Source organism: Actinia tenebrosa, unplaced genomic scaffold (genome assembly GCF_029948245.1).
Source record: "Actinia tenebrosa isolate PJP-AT-01 unplaced genomic scaffold, QUT_ActTen_1.0 PGA_scaffold14__42_contigs__length_11649687, whole genome shotgun sequence".
In the NCBI taxonomy this organism is placed as follows: Eukaryota; Metazoa; Cnidaria; class Anthozoa; order Actiniaria; family Actiniidae; genus Actinia; species Actinia tenebrosa.
Window position 1 is genome coordinate 11,024,657 of NW_028292574.1, and position 26,404 is coordinate 11,051,060.

Here is a 26,404-nt window from a genome sequence, read left to right on the forward strand (position 1 = left end):
AAATGTTTGATATATAAGATGTCATTATCCGTGAATAATTATTTGACTTTACAGAGCTGTATTTTTTTAAATGGAAATGCAAGTTATATTTTTGTTAGATATTTCATTTCAAGCATACTTCGATGAAGAATGAAAATTAAACGGAATAAACTGAAACCTTAAGGAAATAATCTCGAAAAGAACGCGGAATTATCGAAAATAAAACGAATTGAAAACGAAACGAAAAACTCGCATAACGGCACGAAAATCACACGGAAAAAACTCAAATTTAAAACGAAATTAGAATCGAAAAAATCGCGGGACAAAACGCGAAAATAACGAGACAAAAAGAATACGTAAGAAATATGAACGAGAAAGTGATATATTTTAAATGAAAATCATAAAGATTGACGAAAGATAACCGCCATACGAATATTGAATCCTTGAATATCATGAATCAAATGAGAACGCGCAAAAATAACACGAACGTCTTGCTGTATTGACACGCTACCAACTCGAATAAACACGTATAAAACACCAAGCTATATAACAACAATAGATCTAAATTTTGATGAGAAAAATTCTAGCTAAATTTATTTAATAGTGCTGATGAGAGTAAACCGCGAAAAAGCTTTAATAAATTATTAATACTAAATTGTGCAAAACCCTTAATTTTTATTGAGGCAATACATACTTGAATTATGCTCAGGTCAGACGTCGAACTTCACAAGAGCCGAACCTAATTGAAACAATGGACAATAAGGCGGTCTTCTTTGATGTCATTAGGTTCGGCTCAGATGAAGTTCGACGCCGTTTAAACCTAAGTATATGAAAGGTAATTCGCCTTATCCATTGAATAATCTTTTGTTTTACTTCGTAAGTCACAAAACTAACTATTCTTATTTATCATCATTACTTATTTCACGGGCCATTTAAAATCACACTAGCACAATTTAATGACAATTGGATAATTATTAATTACAATTCCCATGTGAGTACTGTAATATAATATTATTTCTTTATTTATTTAACAAAATTATTTTATAACAAGTTTATGAAAATACAACATTAATTTCAGTTTAAAATCGAAATGGCAAGGAATAGTCGTTATTGAGCAGCATGTTAATTCAAATTACTTTACAAATGTATGAATCTATTTTTTGCTTAAAGATTATAATAAACATACTTTTCTGTTTGACACTGTATTGTATCAAATCCCTATTGGAGGGAAACAGTTGGTTTTATTCTAAAAAAATTAATGAATCATTTTGAGATAATATACTTATTTCAAATAAAAGAAATCATTAAAAACCTACAAAGATGAGACTGCTGAGGATCATGGGAAACATGTTCATATCCAATAAGTAAAAGTATAGAGGTTTTGCACCATCACGTGCCGGCGCCCATAATACAACTTGGGCTTCCTTTGGTTAGATAGCAGAGCATTAAAATCCCTTTGCTCTCGGGAATTGAATTTTTTCTCATGTACAATGATTGTATTGTTCCTGCCATCTAAAAACCTCTATCGATACGAACTGCAGTTTGAGGATGTTCACAGGAGGAAAAACGGTAACTGATAAAAGATCTCAAGCGGTTAAATCATATAAAATATATCTACCCATAATCCTTGCTGGTCTCAGCTTTGTAGCTTTTCGTGTGACTTTTAATGTTATTGAAACAAGTATATATCGTGCTGTATCCATCCTTTGGTTTGTTCGTTCATGTTCAGCACGTGGTTTGTCTTTCATGAAAAAATGGTAAAAATAGAAGGGAAAAAAAACTCAAACTTTACGTTCACTTCTTAGAATGCATCATTTACATTTTCATTTCAAAGCTATTCAAGCCCCTTTTGATTTGGCCGGTTTTTGAAAACTAACTTTTCGTCAATTCCACTCTGTTATCCAGTTCTCTGTATTTCCTCAAAAGCATTGGTTCAGATATTTCAAATTAAATACGTAAAGTCCAATAAATGCGTCGGACAGGCAATAATGGTCGCTAGATTTTGCATGATTGTGAAGAAGTCACGGTAATGACGTATCGTTACGTGATCGTGCTTTTGCCGCGTTTAAGCAATTTGATTGGATGATCAGTAATCTAGCGCGTTGCGATTGGTTTATCGTAACCGTGCCGTGCCATTTCACGATCATAGAAAATCTACTCTATTTTGAGGTAGAGGAAAAAACTGAGTCCAGTTAGCATTGCAGTGCATTGTGGGGCTGTTTGAGGGGACATTTCCAAGATGGCGTCTATTTCGTCCCCTAAACAGTCCCACCATGCACTGCAATGTCAACTCGACCCAGTTTTTCCCTCGACCTTAGAAATGGCACGGCACGGTTACGATAAACCAATCACAACCTTGAAATGTCTAATATTACCGTCAGATTACTCTTAAAGTAGAGGCCATCACAGTCTTCTCCAACGAATTCTCACTTTACAAAGTTATTTATACAATGGATGCCACTTGTATTCAGCTTTGGATTCTGACTTGAGCATATTGTCCCAGTGTTCTTGCTGTTCGTTACCAGACGACCCAACACCAAAAGAACACTCTCCAATCTTCTCCTTCTTGTTGCGTACTTCCGAGAAGCGAATGACAGATATTTGGAGAGTAACTTCCTTGAGACGTTCGATGTTAAGTCGGAACATGAACATCTCATTAAACTCCGTGTCGATGACGTGTTTCTTGACGCTCGTACGGCAGATCCTCAACACTTGTTTATTTCCACCAATCAGCTTCAACTCAACGCTCACATCTTGCGGCTTGGACCCACTCAGCATCCCTAATCCTCTTGTCTTGATAACCTCGACGATCAGTTTTCGTGTGAGGGCACGATACTCTAGTGAGATGAGCATTTCTGGACGAGCTGTGTCGGGGACTGCTTGACCAACACTGTCTATACCTGATATATACCTCGTATCTATACCGTATGTATCAGGTGAATTGAGATCAAGCAGGATATTCACATCGACTCCATCTGTAAGCTTGAGGTCTTCAAGACTAACCAGTCCTTGTCCTATGAGGTATTTACGAGTGATGGCCTTGTGGTCGTAGATCCTGAATCTCAGAGAAGACCCAGACATTTTAGTCTTCGTTGGCAGCTGTATTGCAAGGGGTTCACTGAAGCGTTTCGAACGCCTTCTGAAACTCTGTTGATGCATGGGTAGTAACATACAGCTGACTTCTAAATCTTGCATCTTCCATTCTTGATAAGCTCCAAACTCGATCTTATTGATTTTAATGTTAACTTTATTGCTTTTCTTGTCATATTTGGCATTCAAATAGATTCTTCCTCCAGAACCAATATCTCCTCTCGGCGTCGACGCATCATTACCACCATCTTTAACGATCTGTACCGTAGATGGTGGAAGGCTCATAGATTCCACTTCTGAAGGAGCAATAGAGCTGTCAACTTCATCTTGGTTGTAGCCGCTCTCTTCCTCGTCGTAAACCTTCTTCTCTCCAGCCATAGGAGTCGAGCTAGGTGGTTGATCTACATCTACTCCGTTCGTGTGGTATTCAAGCTCTAAATTCTCTGCTTTCAAATCCGCAGGGCCTTCATTGTGGTTGTTTTCTACAGGTCCATTTGCTTGTTTCTTCTTCTTCTTAAGCTTTGTAGTGTCTGTATCGCCCGTCACGCAGCATCTCCAGAACGAAAACATAGGATTCGACATCTTCAAATTACTCAGCTAAAACTTCTAAAAACTCTGGCGTAATTGCCTTGAAATGATTTGCAATCAAACAACCTAAAAAGTCGCAGTAACTTCGATAAAATTGCGATACTGTAGGTATAAATACCAAGTATGGTCTTATCAGTTCAGAAATCTCGAGTTGTTTGATGTCTGAGGATAAAATTGCAGAAATATTCCAAGGGTTTTAGGCGAAAAGCGTCAGGACTTGTTTCATCAAACAAAAGAACACTTGAAATACCTCAGTTTACGGTTCATCAACAAATGACATACGCTATTTTGCCATGATGATTTGAATTGTAAATAAGATGAAGAACACTGATGATGTCACGCATGGACGAAGAAAATAATCCATGACAAGAAAAGGAAGCCAAAGTTCATGAATTGGAATAAATACGTGAAAGATTTTAAAAAAAAAAAAAAAAAAAAAAGTAATAATTAAAAAAATAAATAGATAAATAAAACAGTTTTTTGAATCTTTCCAGTACAACTTTAAATTGTATTATGAAGACTGTTTAAAGAAGCTTCATTCACGAGGAGTAACTCGAAATGTTCAACGGTGCATTAAGAATATTACTTACGACTCCCGCCATTTTTATGACCTATTAAACTTTTAAATTTCACTCAACTAACGAGTAAAATTAGCGGTTAATCAAAGTAATTATCTGAGTTACCACAATGGAATAATCTATCCATTCCAATGCTCACAAGTTATTTCGAATTTTTTTTGTCTTTGAAAATTCAAAGCATGCGAAGCAAGACTGAGCCTGAATCGCGCGCAATTAGTATCAAGGTAATATTTCAAATTGTATAAAAGGTGAATTCATAGTTTCTCGAGAGTTTTTTATTAGAATAATCGAAAGAAAAGCAGACTAAAAGTAGTTAGTTTTATATTTCTTGAAGCTGAAGTATTGTAACAAACGTAGTTACTGAATCGTGGGAGTTACGTTATGACAAGAATTACAGATAACAAAAATATGAAAAGATTATTTATCACTCATGCACATAACTATCATCTTGATCATCACCATTATCATCATGTTCCATCATCATCATCAAGTATCTTCATCATAGAAGATATAACTAGCTAAAAACTAGTGTGAGCTGCGTCGGTGTTTCTAATGAAACAGCCATGATAAAAAGGTAAATTATACACCGTGAAAAGATGAAAAAACGGACGCTAGTCCTTCGTCAACCTTTTTATCATCATCTTCATCATATTGACGATCACCATCCTCATCATCATCATATGTACCATCATCACCAATCCCCATAGTATCATCATCGTCACCATCAGCAAGTATCATCATCATCACCAACATCAACATCACCATCAACATCATCACCATCATCATCATCATCATCATCACCATCACCATCACCATCACCATCATCACCATCAGCAAGTATCATCATCACAACGATCACCATCATCATCATCATGTAACATGATCATCACTATCCTTGTATATCATCATCACCATCCTCATAATATCAACATCATCATCAACGATCATCATCCTCAGCATGTATCATCATCATCAGCAGCAGCATTTTGAAAAAGTGTGAAGGAAAAACAAGGCTCACATCCAAGCTGCAGTATAGCTTCACCTGAACCCACCGTACCCATACACAGCAGCTAACACTCTTGTAGCTCAAGATCAAAGTGTGACCATGCAGGCGTTGCCATGACGAAATAATGTTGACTTTCGAATCATCGTCGAATTTTTTTGTCGTGTCAACTCAAATATTTACTCACCTTCAGAATTACGTTTCTCGGAGCGAGATGCAAATTTATTCAGTTCAAATTGTTTTATAAATTATTTCTCTAAAACCATCTTTCTGTTTTCAGTGATCGTGCCATAGATTCTTGAGGCAACTGGTAAAATCTTCTTCGTCACGAAGTTTTAGAATTATTTTTCACGTCTTTCATAATCTGACTTAACTTTCTTTTTAGCAAGGACTTAATAATAGTACAATGGATTAACGTTGTGAGCACATTAACACTAAGTTCAACGAAGCGATTATCGTGTTCGTCGACTGTAAACAACAAAGCCATGGACGCGAAGAAAAAGACGCTAAATAATCAATAATGTGATGATTGAAGCGAGATGAATTGATTTTATAAGAGACGTGGAGGCGTTTTGAATGAAGATAAAAAGTTTTTGACTCGCTTATGGGAAGTTAAAAAAATCACCGCCATACGCTGAATAATTCAACACCGAAAAAACTACTTTCCCTAAGAAACGAAATTGAACGACAAAGTATCGCATTACAATCCTTGCTGTGAATATATCGCCAATACAAACATCGGGTCCCGACGAAATGAAGCCGTAGGACTTCTTTTGAAAAGAATACTAAATCATACTGAGTTTCCATGGATTTATGGACTGATTTGTGAGTATGTAATATAATTATTGCCATTTGCTATATCCATTGGGTTTGTTCTGTGACGTTTATATGGTATGGAGTCACCATCAACGACACCTCTTTTAACTAACAGAACAACAAGTGATATTCCACCAGCTCATATTCTAGGACAAGCCGTTTACTTATCTTGGGTAATACAGACAGACACCTGGAAGAAGTCCTGGACATTTCACGTGGTATTTTTTAGTTTTTGCTTTAGTTTTTTAGCAATTTATTCAGTCTATGGCGTCGTTCGCTCACAGATACGCAAAGAAAAAGTCATACGGATTCTTGCATACATTGTTCATATCCTGATTGGCCTTCTTGGCCTTACAAGACTGCTGACTCTAAGTGTCTTCTCAAGTGAAATCAAAGCAACTTCAGTGAACAACAACCTTTATAAAGTTGTTTCTAGAATAATATTTGGCATCGGCTTCCCTTGTATTACATCCGCGTTTGCACTCGTTCAAATCTCATTCACCGAAGCCTTGAAAGGGAAACTTTCGACATCGAAACTAGGAAATTTCACATTCATTGGACTTGTTATTTCATTTCATTTTTTGGTAGTTTTAATTGTTGGTACTTTAACTACGGTTATCAGTAACCTCTTCGTTTTATTTTTTGCTACTAAGTTTTACTTCCTGATAATGACTGCTGTTACTATGGTGATTATGCTGTACAGCGGTTGTAAGGTATTGTCGCATGTTGCAGAGCATGAACGAGCTCTAAGCGACCTTAATCAACATTATGGTTCTACTTTAGCCCTTCGTGAAAGAACTGAGAGTAATACCGAGAGAGACAAGAAAAGAAGTCTACTTAAAATCAAAATTATCCTGTTTTTGACGAGTTTATTTTGTTTGCTTATTTGTGGAATGGAGATTCATTCAATTGCTGAACTTGCGGAACTTTTGGCGGGAAAAGACGGCGCGCTTGCGCCTTGGTCGTGGTACGTTTACCAAACGTTTTTCCGATTGGCTGAGCTTGGTTTGGCGGGAACAATCTTATACACTATGGCTCCCCAGGAACTGACAGATAATAAAAACTACTTTAATAATGAGAAATTGCACTGGAAAAATATCTTTAGACAAGACAAGAAAGATAAAAGTAGCAAGAAAAGTAAAAATGATAAAGGTGGTGATGTTGGTACTATGGCGATGGTTAACAGAGCTTATGATCAAAGAACATACAATTAGTTAAAAGTGAGCTTGTTTAAAATAATAATAAAAAAGGCGATTACAACGATGTGTTTTTGTTACGTACACTATTAACAGCTGCAAGTGCAATTATCATGATTAGTTTATAAGCTAAGTCTGATACATGAAAAAAAAAAATGCACCAAAGTGGGCCAGAAGGAAACAAGGAGTGAAAGTTTAATTTGCTGACAAAAGGTAAGCAGATTGAGCTTGTTTTTCAATATGGAATTTTTCCAGATCCAAATGGTGCGCACATTTTAAACGAAAAACAATGCATGTAGAATTGAATCCGCGGGCAGCAAACCTTGCAGCCGCCACAACTAAAACGTATCCATGGAAAACAAATCTTCACAGGAAACCAACAAGACAGCAGTTGGAATGCAGTGAATGCTTGAGCCGCGTTAACGCGACACTCCCAACTAGGACATGCTAATATGTAGTAGAAGACATTCCAGACGTAACGGAAATCACAGGAGCAACGATTGCCAACAGGAAAACACCACCACGGGCCTTTACCGGCTTCTATGAGGCATCTAGTAATGAAAAAATATTTACACTATGATATCGTAAACCTCTTCTAGTGAAAGTAATGACTCTTATGTCTTTCTTACCAGTAGCAACTCGTGTATGTGTTACGGACTGGTATATATAGCGTATGTATGACGTCAGAAATGACGTAACTTATTGCATGGAGTTAAGGGTTCCCCCCCCCCCCCTCCCCCCGCCTACGGCGCCTTGCGGGCAAGGTAGTACACTCGCCCCTCATCTCAGGGGTTTCAATTCCTATTCCTTGACTCGGCATCACTGTACATTTGAGTAGGTTTCCTCCCTCCGCAAACTCAACACGCTAAATTCCACGCCCGGTTAGCCGTACCCTAACTTTGATCAGCCAACAGTTATATTATACACATGGTATCGATAAAATTAGTCCTAATTTACCTGTCATGTTCCATGCATACTGCGTCAAACCCGTCTTTCGGGGGGAGGCAATTTCTACAATCAGAAGTAATATATCTAGTAGATTGGCGGCAAAGGCTATTGCAGGCAGGTTTTGGGTACCTTTCATACCCTCCTTGCTCTTTACCACACCAGTTCCCGTACCACCAATCCAGGTCTCCATTCGGACGTGTCCCCAAACCACGACGACGACGATGGGCAACAGAATCTGGGGAATCACTCTCACTGATGGCTGTCAAGTTCGCCTCTTTTGTTACGTTTAAGATAAAGTTTCGAACTGTTTCATTCATCGATGGCAATTCAGTATCGTCGGGTTTTTCATCTGAGTAACGAAATAGATAAACGAATTTTGGGCAATACTGTTTTGTGCGGCGTTATTATACAGGGCATATAACCCTTTTGCAACAATAGGACGTTTGCCTGATGGCGTCATTGACCTCTACTACCAGACTCCCTTGCACACTTTCTCTTGTTCAGTTAATTAGCACCAATTGTCTTACTATTCTCATGAGGAAATACAAATTTAAATAAGAACGAAAATTCGCGAAGCATCTTGGTAGTGGGAGTCAAATGACGCCATCATGCAAACGTCCTATTCCAAGAGCAGCTCAATTTTTAAAACAAAACGATAGCTTTTAATTCTCATGATTCTATTGTTTCGTCCTCCAAACTGAGCTGCATTGGGAATATGCCGTAAGGAGGAAATTCTTAAGGTAGAAGCTTCTTTTGCGTGAGCCACAGCGATCGATATTAATGTATCTTTTCAAGCATTCCTGATAAAGCAATAAACAATACTAAAATTAATAACGTGTGGCATAAAATAGCAACCCATTAATTTTTAATAGAACTTACAAAACTTAGAGTCGTTGGACTTGTAAAAGGATTTCTCTATTGTATCGTTCTCCTCATTGTATCGATAGCAGTTAAGCTTTCGAAATTCAGTGAAGTTCATTTCTTGCTCTCTTGAGCGCATATGCAGCGTCCCATTTGGAAGATGCATGTAAACCTTTACAGAAAGAACAACAGTTAGCTACTGAACCTAAAGCTTCACGTCCTTGAAACCCAGCTCCTCTGATCTGTATAAAAAGTTTGATGATGACCGATTAAGATGATGTTTTTAATGGGGATGGTGATGATGATGACGGTGATGATGGTGATGATGATGATGATGATGACGATGATAGTGATGTTGATGATGGTGATGATGATGATGATGGTGATGATGATGATGATGACGATGGTGATGATGGTGATATTGATAATGATAATGGTGATGATCGATTATGATTGTGACGATAATGATGATGGTGATGAAGATAATGATGATGTTGGTGACAGTGATGACGTTGATGATGATGATACTTGCTGATGGTAATGATGATGATGCTATGGGGATTGATGATGATGGAACATATGATGATGATGAGGATGGTGATGGTGATGTTGAAGATGGAGATGATGATGGTGATGATAGTGATGATGATGGTCACGATGATGATGATGGTGTCGATGATGATGATGGTGATAATGTTGATGATGGTGATATTGATAATGGTGATGATCGATTATTATTGTGATGATAATGATGATGGGGATGAAGATAATGATGATGTTGGTGACAGTGATGACGTTGATGATGATGATGTTGTTTGTGGTGGTAATGGTGATGATGATCAATGATAATTATGGTCATTATGACGATGATGATGAAGAAGAAGGTGGTGATGACGACGAAGAAGACGATCATAATTGTGAAAATTTATAATTACATTCTATACTCACTTCATATATCTTGCCGTTTCGTCCTTTTGCTCTGTACACATCAACATCAGTATCATTATCGACCTGAAAGAGACTGTGTGTTGTATTGCCTTCAACACTTTCCTGTAACGAAAAAACACTAAAGTTAAGAAAAAAAGGAGTTAACAAAAAATTTAAAAAAGATGAAAAATGCAGTTTTACTTACCGATTTGAGAGTGGCATACTTTAATAAGTGTTGTGGAATCATTTCTTCTTCAAGTCTAGTGAAAATACACTTTGTCGTCGAGTTATCGTTCTGTTTTGGAATCACAAAGTACTTCCGGTTCTGCAACAATAGGAAAGAAAGAACCACATCAAATCAAAACAAAGGATGTATTGCATTTTGTACTGAAAAGAGGTGCATTGCGCACACTAGTTTACTCGACCTTTTGGCTACGTCTTCCCCATTAATTTATCTAGTCAAGGGTCTGGCTGTAAAAGAAATATTTTTGAGGGAATGACATAAAATAGGAAAACAATATAATACTGTTCGTACCGTGTTGTAGTCTTGTATAATGATTTTCGTCATGTTAATTCTTGTTCCATTAGTAGTCCCGTTCTCAGCATAGGACATAAGGCGTCTTCCAAATGATGCTTTATCGAGCATCTCAGATGAATCGATTGATGCAAGCTGTATGATTTTTTTCTTGTAATCAATCATGACATGGAAGTTTTCTTCTTTGCCTTCATTTGATGTGAATGTGGCCTCTCCTTCCATGACATCAGGTAGATCAGGACTGCTATCAAACACCCCTGCAAGGAACAGGGCAAGTACGATCGCAGCAGCTAAAAACAAACCAGTTAGGGCTGCTACAACTCTTACTGGTCGATTTGGCAGGCACCCCTTCGGAGCTGCTAAGAAACACGAATCATTGTTAGTCAGAGTTCCACTTTTTCCATCGTTGCTGTCAACTGACACCCACTTTCTTGTGCCATACCTTTGTTAGTTTCTTGTTCTTCTGGTGGCATGGCTAAAGCTGGATCCACTGAATCCGATCTACTACAAATACGCAAAGAAGCTCATAAATTAACCAACGATAGGTTTAATCAATTAATTCCTCTTTCGGTCTCAAATGGTAGGCCCAGGAACATTCTTTACAGATGGCAAATGGAACCCTTTGCATTGATTTCCTAGAGGACAGAACAATACTGACCGTCTTTTCTTATGTGCAATAAACATCCATTGTTTTGTCTTCCGGAACACTTCTTCTTATAATTGGGACTAATTGCAAAGGGTTAGCATCGTTATTAGCATAGTCATAGCTAATAATAGCTTTAACCTATATACAATACTTAAGAAAACTGCAACTCTGCAGAATCGTTCAGTATACGTCAACTTATCATAGCCTCAAAAACAACTGTTTAAAAAAGCTACCAGTCCTAAAAAGTTAGAAAACCTTTTCCAAGAAAGTTGAATGGTGCTTTTTCTGAAAAATATATCATATATGTTTTGAAGAATTGTTACGGTGCTAACTAAAAGACTCAAACGAAAAGAAAACATTTAGTGCAAGACGTTTTTTATAGAACGCCTTTGTTTAAGCAGAAGTCGACTTTTACACGGGCGATTTTTGCAGTAGTTTTGTGCCGACTTTTGCGGCAACTTTGGCTGGCATATTCAAAAATGGCAAAGGACGTAACTTGTAAAGTTTTATTCCGGACACCAAGATTACCTGAACAAATGTCTCTTTAGCACCCATAAGACAAAATTTCTTATATTTTCAAAAATCGTCACTAGCCCACAAAATTAAAATCGGGAGCTAGACTAAGAAAAACTAAGCTCAACTATTGTAAACTGTATTGATCAAACTTACTACTTTTTCTGCCAACTCACCTTTTTACAAACTAAAAAGGCTGCAACTCAATACACTTGCATGTGCTATGTTGATATCTTTTCCCTACTTCACCTCAAAAAGTCAGGCGCGCAACTGAAAATTGTGCCAAGTAAGGGCTCTTTTGTACGTCAATTGCAAGAATTTACTTTGACACTCATTTGCATATCGAAACTTCCTCATGCTTCACTTACAGCTTTCCTATTGTCTACACTGCGACGTCATTAGACAGATCTTTGACATTTTTGAATTTTAGAACATCTTTTAGAATAGAAAAAGGCTAATTCTAAATCGAAAAGGCAAAATCTCCTTCATTTTTTCCATTCAAGAACGTCATAAAAAATGGACTTCAACTAAATGAACGCTAATCATATGAATGCTATATTCACAGTATTTTGGTTTTCTTTATTCATAATTTATTTATATTTCCTCGATGATATTAGCTATCTGTAGCTACTCTGAAAATTTGAGACAAAATTAAGTTCATGTATGTACGTATACTTATGCATATATGTATATATGCCTCTTGTGTGGTTGCTTTACATAGAGTCTTTTTAATATGGACATAGATTAAAGAAACCCATCTCGTTGTTTACTATACTGCCTGACATGATATTGATTATGGAGTTATAATCATATACCATGATTTAATATTGACAACAGGAAGATCTTTTTATTCATAATAAAATGGAAAGAATAACAGTCTCACATTAGCAATAACGCAAATACCTAAAATCCACCAATAACTTGGGGGTCTAACTTGGTATTTATACACCTGTGTTTGATCAGTTTTGATAGCATACAAGCCAAGAAACAAAACAGGTCCACAGATGCCCCAAAATGTCCACATCTTACTCCTTCGCTTGACAGCCACGTTATAGTTTGTTTCTATAGAAATGAAGATTTCATGTACTGATGAAGCTATCGTAGGAAGGACGTGAAAAATAAAGTACCTAATGTCTTTGAAATCCATATATGCTTGATTTCCTGTCACAGAAACAACGGAAATGGTCCACGAGAGGCCATAAATTACTGGAAATAAAATAGCATTGATGGAATGCTGAAAAAAATCCAGACATAAAACATATGATATAAGAAAGGAAGAGTAAAAAGCTATTTGTATGACAAGGAACCAGGAACAAAAATAGTTGATATTTGCCAAGTCCATTGTGAAAACGAATTTCCATAGTACGCATCCAAGGGTGGTAATGTATAGACAGAGCCAGATGATGTACGAAATCTCAAAAATCGAGCTTGTTTGCTTGGCCCTCCGAGAGGAATAGTGTCCTCTTGGGAAATGCATCTTGTTAAATACATTTAAGTTGCAAGAGAACAAAAACTGACGAAAGGAACTTCCTGAAATGCCAAACAACCCCATATCGACTGCCTTCACGTTTGTTGTTCCCTGCACTGTCTGTCTGTCAACTTCGCTATTGAGAGAGGAGCCTGGGTTGGGATCGAGTAGAGTAACGTTAGCGCAAAGCAGCTGCATTTTTCCTTGCGCTTTTTATTTGAAAAATTCCCGCTACTTTGATTAACTGACGGCGCCTTTACTGTGGTATGTCTACAATCCAAGCACTGTGAAAGTCATAAACGTGTCATGTACGAAGCCAAGAAAAGTACGAGACTTTGAGTGCTATGAGAAATGATGAACTTTAGCCGGAAACACAGTACACTGCTTGTGAAAGAACTTTATCCTCTCTAAAGTAAATCATTGTTCCTCATAATATTTACCAGAACAGACTAGTTTACACGATTGTACTTTGAGTGTTGATTGTTTTGCAATGCCATAAAATGTTATCTAGTGAGGGTGAATCTCTCAAGCCCTAATTAAACTCAAAAGAAACAAAGTCTTAATGCTGTTTATGTTTAATTTTATTTGTCAAGCGCTTAATTAAAAGGACATCTTGTGATCAAGGAATTTATAATTACACCATTTTATCAAACCAATTAAACCAAAACTGGTATTAAGACTATGGAATATAATAAGCTATTCACAAATAAGATGCGATGCAATCTTGGTGTTTACAGGATGGTTATGACCGTTAAACCATTGTTTGTATATTAACTCTTATTGTATTTCTGTGGGAAATGTGGAGGAATGAGAATAGTAAATGAGATGAGAGGAAAAGAATGGGAAAGATAAAGAGCAAAAATGGACGGGAAAGTGAAAATCGTTCCTGTTTCTTTGCTTGGTACCAGTCCCCTAAAATCCAATTTTCCACAGGGTAACCACACCACATTGAACAGGGATTATAATAAGGGATCCATAAAGCATATTAAAAGTTAACAAACTGGATCTACTATTCTCTCCTGGTCAGAATTCCCCTCCTCTTTCACTTGATCATCCTCTTCCATCTCCGTCTTCGCTTTTTCCACTTCTTCTTCAGTCAGTTTAACCCACGAATCTTGATCACCATTTTCCTTGTCTTCACTGGTTCCTTTTTCGTCGTCTAAGGTTGGGGAGGTTTCAGTGTCATCTTTCATGGTGTTATCGTCTTCATCCTGGTCATTTTGTTTGTCTTCAGAGGTCTGTTCCTTGGTGGTTGCAGGGCAGTACTCATAGGTATAGAGTGGTTGAAAAGATTCCAAGAATCCACACTCTTCTGTTAGGTTAGGGAGAAGCCAGAATTTGTGTCGGCCACCGGTGAGCAGCCACAGGATACCAAATATTATGTAACGTACTGGAAGAAAGTGGTGGGGAAAAGGAAAAACAAAATGAGAAAACGAATATGAATCTCTAGTAACATGACAAATAATAAGACCACTGATTCAAACATAAACAATGACATTAAATCTAGATCGCATTCCATGTTTCTTTGACCAAGACAACCCATTGGGTTGCACAGGTAATGTGCGTATGTGCTGTTTATGCGCTGCTTCTCACTAATGCAACCAGCATTTGATTCCCTGGTGTCGTATGAGTAGAGCTGTTTGTCGGTTAAACGCATAAGAACCCCAGTTTACGTTAGTTTTCCGTGCATTCTTACAAAGGACTGTCTTTGTTAAATTCTTGATTGACATCAAGTCAAAAACCCTAGGCATCTTGAAGTTGTCGACGTCGCAAAGACATGATAATATAGATAATAATAATATATGGCTTATATAGCGCTTATACAAGTCTGTTCTAAGGGGTTAGTAACATGTATTGATGGAAAGTGTTCATAATGCTTGGTCAGTGATAATGTACATGTAGCAACTGGAAGCATGCAACAGTTGCACCGTGTGACTGAGCCATAAATTTATTTCTGAATAAGACGACTATAATATTTAAAAAAATTAAAAGAGAAAAGGAATGTACTTACAGACAGCCAGCACCAGGATCATTCCAACAGCGATAGCTGCTATAACACTAATGTACCAGACATATTCACGAATATTGTATGGCCAAAGAGGGAACAAACAGATGGCAATGGTAGCAAGGACTGGTAGGAAAAATGGAAATGGGAGAAAAAATGAAAAAGGGAAAATAAATGAGAAAAAATGATTGGAATGGGTATGGGATGGCCTTCTTTACATTGGGCGTAATGTTCTTTTCATTTCAAACCACATGTGATTTTCTTGAGAATAAGATTTTTTGTTTGAGTTGTATCCATATTCATTTGTCTTCTCATGCCATTAGATGATACACTAAGAAATGACATGTGGTCTGTAATGGTAAAACATTATGACCAAGTTTTAGGTTGTTTAGATTCTTAAAATTTGTTCTTACCAACGAGAATACCCATTATGAAGGTCTTGGGGTGAACAGGGTCAAAAATCCACACATATGCCTATGATACAAAGAAAGCTTGTTAAATATATTGTTTATTCTTCAATGAGATATAACCTTGTAACAAAATATGCCAGCAATCATAAACCTGGTCTTCACTAGCGCATAAGCCCAAGCATGAGCATAAGCATAAGGATCAAAACCTTCCGTTCTTATGCTTGTGCTCATGCTTATGTCACTGAATATCCCAGTGAGGACAAACACTCTTATGCTTATGCTTGTGCTTACATGTAAGTCTCTAGTATAGACCAGGCTATAGTTATGAGATCAAAGACTACGAACCTCATCTCCATCCAGGAAAAACTGATCATCATGAAGTTCGAGCTTCACTTTAATCTGATAAAATAAGTTTCTTGTTACATAGAATGATTCACATAATAGAACAAGGATTTAAACTTGAAAAAAAAGCTGATTATTCCTTACCTTTCTTTTCTTCTTTCCTTCCTCTGAAGTGGTTTCTGAGACCTAGTTTGGAATTTATTTGATAAGAATAAAAATCAACTGAAGAGTGTAACTTTGTTTAACTGTAAATGAAAATGTGACGACCAGTGAGTTCAATACCAGCAAAAACTACCTTCCTATGTTTTGTGTATATTACCAGATAAATACTTCAATGCATAAAGAAGATTCATGAGATTATTGGATCCTACATCTCTGTAAATTTTTGATTTTTTAAGGATCATTGACAAATGGATTTAGTATAAAATATAATAGGCAAATAATTAGAGACAGAGATATGAAAGGCTGTACTCTTTGTACAATAAAGGTGCTAAATATTTTAAACATATCCTAAGGAAAATAATATTAAAAAACGAAAATGAAAAGAACATTAATTTTGTCCATAAATTTAAGTGTGTGGACAAAGTGAATTAAGTATGCAACTGTTTTACAATAAAAGATAAAATATTAGATAAAAAAGTTAGAATTGTCTTACACCATAATATATTATATTTTCAATAAAAAGTACTAAAAAAGCAATCAAATGTGTGAACAGCACAGCACAATAAGACTTAAGAACCACATTACGACTCTCAATAAAAATAAATTTAAATATATGCGCCAAAACGTTCTTCTAAAACAATAGATAATTAGCGCTATATTCACTGGTTTTAGTCTGCGTTCAAAGTGCAGTGAAATGTTTTGAATTCATAACGTACATTTTTGGCTAACTCTCCTTGCTCCTCTTTGTCATCGGCCTAATAATTAATAGTTATTTATTATCAAAAAAAATATAAAAATAGCACATGAGTATGCATAGTATGGTAACATAACTTACAAGGCATAAGTCTGAGCCATGACAACACATTATGTGTATTAATTAGTATTAATTAGCATTATTTTTTGTGGTCATTATGATTACTAAGAATCAGTAAAAATATTAATTTCAGAGAGAAGGCCAATAAATTAATTTTACATGTAGAGGGAAGGCCACTCTTTTATTTAAAGAGACTATTCTTTTATATTTTGCTTTCTTTGCTTTTCTTTATTGCTCTATACTATATGTTCACCTTAACAGCAGCTTAATAAATGTGAATACTTTAACGAATGTGATGGCTGAAATTGCAGTTATTAATGTGTTTAAGTTTTACTGTATTCTATTATTTAAAGTAATTTAATTTTTTATATTTTAACTCTTTTTTCCACATAATATCTACACTATTTGATCATTATTAAGAATCAAAACAGTAAATATTACTATTTGCAAATAAAAGATTTTGCATTTTAAGACCTCTTGACCTTTATTTATTTTTTGCCTTTTCATATCAACAATAGAAGTTGTGCAACACAAATGGAATATATACATATCCATACAATAGGATGACATTCAATTATTACTGCAATATTATAACTGCAATATAATGTGAAAGATATGTAATGCAGCTACTTACTTTTTTGCCTTCTTCTGTTTTTTCTTTCTTTTCTTTTTTCTTGGACTTCTTAGTATCACTTTCCTCAGTCTTCTCTTTTTCTTTCTCTTTCTCCTTTTCCTTTTCCTTCCCTTTATCTTTATCCTTTCGTTTTTTGATCCTAACCACACGACTAAAGAACCCTAGAGCCAGAAGTCTAGATAAAAGCCAAATAATATAAATAAATCTTTTTATTTATTAGGCTAAAAAGAAAGGCACTAAATAGGACATAAATAAGCATGGGAATAAATATTTTTAATGAGGGAACGGTGGAGCGCTGTGTAATGATTTGGGGGGGGGGGAGGGGTTGGGCTTAAGTACTGCCATGACGAGTCTTCGTTACAGTTTTGAAAAATATACTTTCTATAATGAATGCTATGGCCATAGCCGCCATGTTGGTTGACTTGAACAAAATATATGGTCTTGGTTTCTTTTGTCATGTCATCCAACATGGCAGATTGTGATTGTGTTACGGTCACCAAAAAGTTCGGACATCGTTCTCGGAATTCCGTACAAATTCACTGACTTTAGAGAGAAAATTTAGGTAGATTTCTTTAGTTAGCTCTCTTAACAGCAGTATGAAAAGCTTCAATCAAGCTAGGAGAATGATCATTTACTTGTATTTAGAGAACTAACTAAACATTAACCAAGTAAATAGTTCATTTAGAGTCAGTACATTTGTACGGAAATTCGAGAACTTTTTGGTGAACATAACACAATCTAAAACAATTTATACCCTGTGACGGCTTGCGTCGAAAAGGTGAATTATGCAGGTGGATGTTTGATCCACTATTCATACCTGTCAAGGTAATCTACTACAGAATCTCTGTCTGTGAAGAGAATCTCTGTGTTCTTTTTCCCTGATGCCCAGTTGGAATCCAGTAAACACTCAACAGCTTTTGATGCTAGAAAGAAATATGAACAAACAATGAATCTATAAAGCATGGCTTATATTCACATCAACATTGTCATCTACCATATCGTCATCTAAGAGGGAGAAAATCTAAGCATTTATTTTTACTAAAATATTTGTGAAAGTTTATGTGATTTGAATCCAATCCCCACACAATGATTATCATGACTTAAAACTAAAAATTAAAAAAATCTGTTAGATGCGTGACATCATCAGAACTTTCCCTACATTTTGATTTGCTACAAAATTCAAGCTTTTCAATTCACAGTATGTATGTATAATCCATGTATAATATCGAAAGGACATTTCATAATATCAGCTGAGACAAAAAGTATCTTTCCCTCTCCCCCCCCCCAAGAAAATGACATGATATTTATGACATCATCAGAGTATATCACGATAGATCCCACACGTGAAGACCTCCATACAATATCCTCATATAAATACTTAAGTGTACATTATATTAGTCGTGTTGTATGAGCCGAGAGAAGGTTAGCATCTCCCTCGATAAGGACGAGAAAAGTCTTCGGACTTTCAACCTACAACACGTGGTTAAGGCTATGCCACCTACTTCGTGGCATCTAACCATTTTTTAAACACTAAAAAATCATTGAAACACTCTCTAATCAAAAGATTAACTCGCGATCTCTATACGTGGATTCTGCGTTGTCATTGTGAATATCTATTTCATTTTGGACCTTTTATATTGAATATAAAATCGTTATAAGCTTACATATTTTTATTTAGGTTTACATCGAGACTAAAATAACATAAGATATATAAATATTTAAGGTTTCAGGATGATAGCTGCTTCAAAACTCTTCAATTTATTGAGCTTTATCACGATTTGTATTAACGCCGATTAACGACTTTCTCCTTAAAATATTTTTATACATCGTCAAAAATCCTTGAAATAACGTATATGATAACAGAAATATTTAATGAATAACGAAAGATTATTGTTTTCAGAATAATGTGGCTATTTGAGACAAAAAGTAATGGAGTTTTAGGTGATATATTTTTTGTCTTTTCTTACCAATGAAATATTCGACCTTGTTGCCCATCATCGTTGATGATTTTGTTGGACAATTCCACCGTAAATGCTTTGCTACTGCAGTTTCCTCTTTATTTGGTTCAACACTCTCATCTTGGCTCTAAAATAAGAATAAAAAAGTTTTCAATAATGCTTTGTTGATATTTTCTTATTTCCTTGTAGAGTTGAAATCCCTTCGTCTCGATAGACAAGTACACGTGTGAAGAATGGCGAAGATTTTGACCAATTTTAGCACAGATAAACCCAAGAATTGGCGATAAATGGCTTCTTACTAACCCCTCGTTTCTTCTTCCTTCGCTTAAATTCCATTATTGTGTTTTAGAGAGGAGAAAATCGTAATTTTTTCGCTGTTTCACGTCGATTGATCAACCATTTGCCAAGAAGTTCCCCTCGACTCCCGATCATTTGTTATTTGGTACGTCATGGTAAACTTCGGAATCTCCGAAGGTACAACAATGAAAATCGATCATTCCGATTGGTTCTTTTCCTTCTGATGTTGCTACGAATATTCTCCGAGAAATAAACGAACGTGTAGAGCCCAGGTTGCCGACAGGTTGCCCAGACCTACAAAAGCGGAAGACATAAGAGACTTGACAGCTGACATAATCTACTTTTTTATAAAAAGCTTTTGTACAATGTTTTTGAAAATCGTCATAATATTTGCTTTCATAGTGAAGAATTTTGCATTTGAATTCAACGGGCCATCTCTTCCAAACTCGAACTTTATTCCTATGTGGAATGCTCCAACAGAAAGTTGCAAAGAGAAATGGGGTGTTGACCTACAATTGAGTAAATATGGCATAGTTCACAATGATCAACAAATCTTCCATGGGGAATTCATAAATATTTTTAATCCAACATTTGGTTTATGGCCCTGTTATGATGATGATGGCACTCCTTTGAATGGGGGACTACCTCAGGTTAGTTTATAATGTACTTTACATGCAAGCCCCAGTTGATAATGGACACAGTCTCAAGCCCAGAGTCTTCCAGCTTTTTTGTCAGGCAGGAAGGCACTGGAGGACAATGGGTCAAGATTGGACAGACACCTGCAGCAATGCCGGTGTGTCTTTATTTTTTTCCCTAATCTTCTAACCAGTCTCCTTCTGACCCACGACGGGTAGCCCACCATAGGAAGGTAAGTGAGGATGCTCTGGTAAATATTAATGTAGATATTTCTTAATTCAGTTAGGCAACCTTGACAGTCATCTGCAGAAGGTCACCAGTGATATTCAGATGTTTATACCAGATATTGATTACCAAGGTTTAGCGATAATAGACTGGGAAAAATGGAGGCCAATATTTGATAGAAACTGGGACCATCTATCTCTGTACAGGTGAGTTATAGAGTGGATGTCTGTTTGCAGTAAATCTTGTCATTGCTGGGCTTCAATCAGCTAATAAAAGTCTTTAGATCTCGTTATCTAATCCTAATGGTGGTCAAACACTGATCACTATGTGCTGACCAGTCAAAAAATTCTATCCAGGGACTGGAAGGGAGAGGAAGTAGGATTTGATTGTCGACTCGCACAAGAAATTTGAATCTCTCCATTTTGCAGAAAAAATGCCCCTCCATTGTTTTCCATTCTGTTTGTTTTAAAAGTTCTGTGTGACTCAAATTAAATTTCGTGCCCCCCCCCCCCCCCCTCTTGGCTGTGATCCCTCTAATGGCCCCCCATGAAATCCCGCCAGCCCCTCCCTGCTGAAAAATGAATTGGCCCCTTACTCTCCCAGAGGGTGTTGGGATTGGCATCTGTTCATTACTGCAAGAATTTTGGAATGAAAACTTTCTTTTTTAAAGAAATGAGTCAATGAATTTAGTACGAAAGGAGCATCCATCTTGGTCTAAACAACAGATAGAAACTGAAGCCAGGAAAGAATTTGAAACCGCAGCAATGAAATACATGCAAGGTACAATCATGACTGCTCGTAGTGTACGCCCTAAAGCTCTCTGGGGATACTATGGGTTTCCTCGATGCTACAATACTAGACTTCCTTCATATGAATGCAGTCAGAAGACAATAGAACAGAATGATCAGCTGTCATGGCTATTCAACTCAAGCACAGTTATTTTCCCATCCATTTATTTGTCACCAAATTTGAAATACAACAAGACAAGCTATGCCAAGGGTAATATCCTGGAATCATTTCAGTGTGGCCAAGATTGACAATGAACATCGTCTTCCTGTATTCCCATATGTGAGAGTTGTCTACGCATTATCTGAAATGTTTCTGAACAAGGTGAGAGAATATGGAAAAGCCCTACTAAAGATATATTTCTGCAAAGCCTTATAATAAACCGCTTTCCCTTGGACATAATATTTTCCCATTTCAGACCACATCTCATTCCCTAGAGTATCATTTCTTTGTTTAACAGTTGCACAAGAGAAGACACATGAATATGGATACAATTTAAATGAACAATCTTATTCTTTAGGGAATGACCATGTGGTCTAAAACCGGAAATTTCAAATTCCTCTGCATGGATAATTTTTTTTTGAAATGCAGGATGCACTTCTGGATAACCTCAGCAACTGTGCTCAATTCACTAATGCAGCACAGTCATTGACCAATCAGAACTATTTGTGCTACATAACAGTTTTACATGCATCATTTTTCTAAACATATAGGCAGACATGTATGCCACTGTTACCCAATCGGCAGAGTTGGCTTCATCTGGGGTAGTTATCTGGGGCTCGTCAGAGGACAAAAACAAAGACTTTTGCATCCAACTAAGTAACTACATTGCTGAGTTTTTTGGTCCCTTGGTGCAAACATTGAATGAGATTGCCCAAGACTGTGGTAATGAGTACTGTACTGGTTCACATGGAAGGTGCCGGTTTAGACTAGAAGAAGTCAATAGTTACGAAAAGAATGTTCTGTTGGGGCTGAAAGAGAAGTGGACATTCTTGGAGTGTATATGTAGAGATGGATGGACAGGCAAGACATGTGAAAAATCTACCTTCTAAATGGTTGGTTACTGAAAGAGAGTGAAAAATGGTAAAGGGAAGGAAGGAGGGAAGGTAAGAAATGAAATGGGAAAAAAGTGAAAATGGAAAAAGGTCTGAAAGGAGAATGAGTGTGAAGGAAAAGAGGAGAGGGAGGATAAAGGGAGAAAAGATGGGAATGAGAGGAAGAGATGAGAGAGGAGAAGGCGAGACATTTGAAGAGAAGAAAGTAGAGGAATAGTACAGGAGAGAGAAAGGAGAGAGAAGGGGGAAAATGAATGAGAGGAAGGAAGCTAGAGTACCATTACCAAATAACACTAAATTTTGTAATTTTTAATGTTCTATTTAATGTTTTCCACACATCGTGAGTTTATGTACAATATGATAACTTGTTTTGTATGAATACTGTCAATTGTATATTGAAACGTATAAAATTCGGCTTAAACATTTGGTCCTAAATGACGTCAAGTTTGCCAAACAAAAAAAGGTATGAATGACTTTTGAGGCAAAAGGTAATGACTCTTAGATGGTTTTCGCTTTTAACCAATCAAATAGCTCAAAGATAAGAAACAACCCAATCGCAATACAGAAGCCATTCAAAAGCTATATATGCTGTTTTCCACTCATAGAAAATCTGCTCTTAGGAAAATGTTTCTCCTTGCAATTTGATTGGCTGAAAGTGAAAGACATATTGAGATCACGCATTGGATAAATCAGATAGTAAAACTAGTAAAACTAATACTAGTACTAGTCTGACTACATATCAGGGATCCAAAGGTACTCTACCATGCCTCTTGTTAATAAAATCCATAAATTCTTCCTTTTCAAGCCAAGGGGAGCACAAATTACGCAGAAATCCTGACGTGTATAAAAAGAATTTAAATTCTTTTCTTTCAGTTTTGAAATTTGAAAAGAAACAAATGAACTATGAAAAATAAGGTTAAAGTACAAAAAGGTTAAAGTCACAAGGTTAAGGTCTCAAAAACAGCGTCATTGTATACAAAAAAAAAAGAAGAATAAGCCCTTGGTATAAAAATGATATTTGTTCCCCAAACTTTGCTTTCCGTTGCAATGATTTAAAACCTCATACCCAGCAATCAGATGTAGTAATAACAGAAAAGACTGGTGCTGAACATGTCCCGCATTTTATTCTGGGCATAAGCGAGAAGAGTAGGGCACCAGTCTCCCTCTGAGAACATTTCGGTGGATAAATAAACTTCATTAATCCTCTGAAAGGTCAATAGTGACAGGCTTCTTGGTCGGAGATACATAAGCCCCAGTACTTTCAAGACTTTTCTTGACTACGTTATCCAACTGTGAGGGACTTTGGAGATTTCTACTGTCCTTTCTAAGAATATTCGATAAGTATAACTCACTAGTGGCACCATCTTCAAGTCTTTGCTTCATTTGTAGCTCTTGTTGATGTCTAAGATGTCTAATGTAGCTTTCTTCTTGCTCTTGCAGCATTTGTTGCTGTAAGGCTGAATGGTGATGATACTTTGAGTGTTGATTAAGTAGTACATGTTGTTGAAGCTGTCGGTCTAATGGAGTCGAGCCGAGTCCATGAATAGAAGTGGCATGTGGATGTTCATCCCCAGGGGAAATCATTGCATTTGCCTGGAGTTGCATGAGTTCTGGATGTTGCCAAAGCAACTGCTGATTTCTCTATACAATACCCGGATGTTGTGGTGTTTGTGCCTGGAAGTATGCTGCATGTTCCATGTTTGCTGCTGCTGCTGCTGCTTGAGCCTGCATTTGCTGTTGTTCCAGTGGATGAATATGAAAATGTGTGTGCATATGCGAATGAGAATGTAGACTTCCTAAAGGCACAGGATAACCAGTCGTTGGATCTAAAACAAGAGTCCTACTTGATGAAGCATTTTTCATCATAGCCTCATGAGCTTGAGACTGTGGTGTGAGATTCCGTGAGGCCAGCGCACTTTGTTCAGCTCCTCGGCCAAGGAGTTGGTAACCCGGTAGGTAGTGCCTTCCATCTTGCGTATGTGCCATACGATATGAAGCATACCACTGTTCAAAACCTTCCGTAAACTTTGCAGCATTCTCTCTACTCTCAGGCAAAACGCCTTGTTGATACATATATGGAAGCATTCTATAATCAATAGCTCCTTCAGGGTATCCTGGTATAGTAACAGTTGCTGGAATGGTCTTGGGAGACTGGCGTGAAGTAGTTGGTTGCTCTCGGCTTGAAGATGTTTCCAAAGCCTATGAAAATCACAAATCTATTATCAGGTAAAATAATAACAGAACATGGTGAACAGGATGTGCGGCAGTTTACATTGAAGAAATAGTTCAAAATTCCATGTGCGTGCTGTGTGCTGTCGTATAGAATGTGCCCCAACCAATCAGAAAGCAAGATTTAAAAAAATTATTCAAGTAGTTCCTGGTACTAACCTCTGTTTTGGTCGGTGAACACTTCGAGGTAGATGATTCAGTATTGTAGCGGACATCTTCTTTCGTTCAGTGGGGACATCTAATTCAGTAATGGGTACACAACGCAAAACGCTCGTCGATTATATCAGCGATTTAATTCTCGATAATCTTGATGTTCTTCAGTTATTTCATTCACAATAGACAGATTTATAATTACGAGGTTCACTAGAAATAAAAAGTTACAAATTAAAAGCCTATATCTTACGGAAAATCAAATATAATCTTGACATACCATATGGTGTACGTATTACGATCGTCTTGCTGCCTGTCCCGGCTTACATCCCATAATTTCAACTTATGAATATTAATAACCTACGCTAATTAGGAAATCAAATAGTTGTCGTCTACAAGTATGTTTAGAAATTTCCTTGACTTTCGGCTTCTCGGGATGAACAAAAACGACATCAGTGCGCGCGCAGCTACGATTCTCTTCCCCAGATCCTACTCTCTTGAACTTAGCTGGAAGATTATCGATAATAGGAAGGACTAAGGGTGAATCAGACCGTGTGCTACTATTATCATCATTGTTTGTTGTGTTACTGCATTCACTTCTTGCATCAAAGTCCCCTGGAACAGCACTGTCCCTTCCAGTGACACTGCTTGTATCACTGGCGTGTCTTCTTGCGGCTCTTCGTCCGATTCTTGTTGCTTTTTTCGTTTTGGACCTTTTATATTGAATATAAAATCGTTATAAGCTTACATATTTTTATTTAGGTTTACATCGAGACTAAAATAACATAATATATATATATATTTAAGGTTTCAGGATGATAGCTGCTTCAAAACTCTTCAATTTATTGAGCTTTATCACGATTTGTATTAACGCCGATTAACGACTTTCTCCTTAAAATATTTTTATACATCGTTCAAAATCCTTGAAATAACATATATGATAACAGAAATATTTAATGAATAACGAAAGATTATTGTTTTCAGAATAATGTGGCTATTTGAGACAAAAAGTAATGGAGTTTTAGGTGATATATTTTTGTCTTTTCTTACCAATGAAATATTCGACCTTGTTGCCCATCATCGTTGATGATTTTGTTGGACAATTCCACCGTAAATGCTTTGCTACTGCAGTTTCCTCTTTATTTGGTTCAACACTCTCATCTTGGCTCTAAAATAAGAATAAAAAAGTTTTCAATAATGCTTTGTTGATATTTTCTTATTTCCTTGTAGAGTTGAAATCCCTTCGTCTCGATAGACAAGTACACGTGTGAAGAATGGCGAAGATTTTGACCAATTTTAGCACAGATAAACCCAAGAATTGGCGATAAATGGCTTCTTACTAACCCCTCGTTTCTTCTTCCTTCGCTTAAATTCCATTATTGTGTTTTAGAGAGGAGAAAATCGTAATTTTTTCGCTGTTTTCACGTCGATTGATCAACCATTTGCCAAGAAGTTCCCCTCGACTCCCGATCATTTGTTATTTGGTACGTCATGGTAAACTTCGGAATCTCCGAAGGTACAACAATGAAAATCGATCATTCCGATTGGTTCTT

The 26,404-nt window shown here is 36.7% G+C and overlaps 6 protein-coding genes and 1 non-coding gene across 16 annotated transcripts; 3 read left to right on the forward strand and 4 right to left on the reverse strand.

Moving 5' to 3' along the window:
- Positions 1-634: 634 nt before the first annotated feature.
- LOC116287212 (synaptotagmin-14-like) lies at positions 635-4,037 on the reverse strand. The gene has a single exon (XM_031693858.2). The coding sequence runs from the start codon at positions 3,649-3,651 to the stop codon at positions 2,419-2,421; it is 1,233 nt and encodes a 410-aa protein (XP_031549718.2). The 5' UTR covers positions 3,652-4,037; the 3' UTR covers positions 635-2,418.
- A 573-nt stretch (positions 4,038-4,610) lies between these two features.
- On the forward strand, positions 4,611-7,317 carry LOC116287213 (uncharacterized). 2 transcript variants are annotated; one of them, XM_089029808.1, is made up of 3 exons: positions 4,611-4,809; positions 5,519-6,063; positions 6,170-7,317. In XM_089029808.1, the coding sequence occupies exons 2-3, from the start codon at positions 6,044-6,046 to the stop codon at positions 7,266-7,268; spliced, it is 1,119 nt and encodes a 372-aa protein (XP_088885934.1). In that variant the 5' UTR covers positions 4,611-4,809; positions 5,519-6,043; the 3' UTR covers positions 7,269-7,317. The 2 variants fall into 2 exon arrangements, with proteins under 2 accessions (XP_088885934.1, XP_088885933.1); XM_089029807.1 differs by having other exon boundaries at positions 4,612-4,809; positions 5,519-7,317.
- Positions 6,904-12,011, reverse strand: LOC116287211 (uncharacterized). 5 transcript variants are annotated; one of them, XM_031693857.2, is made up of 9 exons: positions 11,857-12,011; positions 10,964-11,025; positions 10,522-10,880; positions 10,192-10,311; positions 10,008-10,109; positions 9,078-9,231; positions 8,208-8,547; positions 7,573-7,801; positions 6,904-7,100 (listed from the first exon to the last, which is right to left on the reverse strand). In XM_031693857.2, the coding sequence occupies exons 2-9, from the start codon at positions 10,992-10,994 to the stop codon at positions 7,077-7,079; spliced, it is 1,359 nt and encodes a 452-aa protein (XP_031549717.1). In that variant the 5' UTR covers positions 10,995-11,025; positions 11,857-12,011; the 3' UTR covers positions 6,904-7,076. The 5 variants fall into 5 exon arrangements, with proteins under 5 accessions (XP_031549717.1, XP_031549715.1, XP_031549713.1 ...); XM_031693855.2 differs by having other exon boundaries at positions 6,904-7,801; positions 10,522-10,877; XM_031693853.2 differs by having other exon boundaries at positions 6,904-7,801.
- A 1,700-nt stretch (positions 12,012-13,711) lies between these two features.
- On the reverse strand, positions 13,712-19,954 carry LOC116287216 (translocation protein SEC62). Of its 2 annotated transcripts, XM_031693861.2 has the most exons (10): positions 19,777-19,954; positions 19,483-19,600; positions 18,333-18,438; positions 17,516-17,690; positions 16,784-16,822; positions 16,050-16,091; positions 15,909-15,962; positions 15,567-15,627; positions 15,160-15,279; positions 13,712-14,538 (listed from the first exon to the last, which is right to left on the reverse strand). In XM_031693861.2, the coding sequence occupies exons 1-10, from the start codon at positions 19,807-19,809 to the stop codon at positions 14,141-14,143; spliced, it is 1,146 nt and encodes a 381-aa protein (XP_031549721.1). In that variant the 5' UTR covers positions 19,810-19,954; the 3' UTR covers positions 13,712-14,140. The 2 variants fall into 2 exon arrangements, with proteins under 2 accessions (XP_031549721.1, XP_031549722.1); XM_031693862.2 differs by lacking the exon at positions 16,784-16,822.
- On the forward strand, positions 18,916-19,040 carry LOC116287219 (U6atac minor spliceosomal RNA). The gene has a single exon (XR_004196048.1). It is a non-coding gene; the product is annotated as a U6atac minor spliceosomal RNA (small nuclear RNA).
- A 49-nt stretch (positions 19,955-20,003) lies between the features above and the next one.
- Positions 20,004-24,476, forward strand: LOC116287214 (hyaluronidase-1-like). The gene is given in 5 exon segments (XM_031693860.2): positions 20,004-20,420; positions 20,689-20,837; positions 21,302-21,652; positions 21,654-21,741; positions 22,131-24,476. Coding segments are annotated over 5 exon segments (1,212 nt in total). The 5' UTR covers positions 20,004-20,135; the 3' UTR covers positions 22,470-24,476.
- LOC148911507 (uncharacterized) lies at positions 23,572-26,374 on the reverse strand. 4 transcript variants are annotated; one of them, XM_089029811.1, is made up of 5 exons: positions 26,196-26,334; positions 25,902-26,019; positions 25,132-25,564; positions 24,861-25,064; positions 23,572-24,671 (listed from the first exon to the last, which is right to left on the reverse strand). In XM_089029811.1, the coding sequence occupies exon 5, from the start codon at positions 24,555-24,557 to the stop codon at positions 24,114-24,116; it is 444 nt and encodes a 147-aa protein (XP_088885937.1). In that variant the 5' UTR covers positions 24,558-24,671; positions 24,861-25,064; positions 25,132-25,564; positions 25,902-26,019; positions 26,196-26,334; the 3' UTR covers positions 23,572-24,113. The 4 variants fall into 4 exon arrangements, with proteins under 4 accessions (XP_088885937.1, XP_088885941.1, XP_088885939.1 ...); XM_089029815.1 differs by having other exon boundaries at positions 24,861-25,564; positions 26,196-26,374; XM_089029813.1 differs by having other exon boundaries at positions 24,861-25,564.
- Positions 26,375-26,404: the final 30 nt, after the last annotated feature.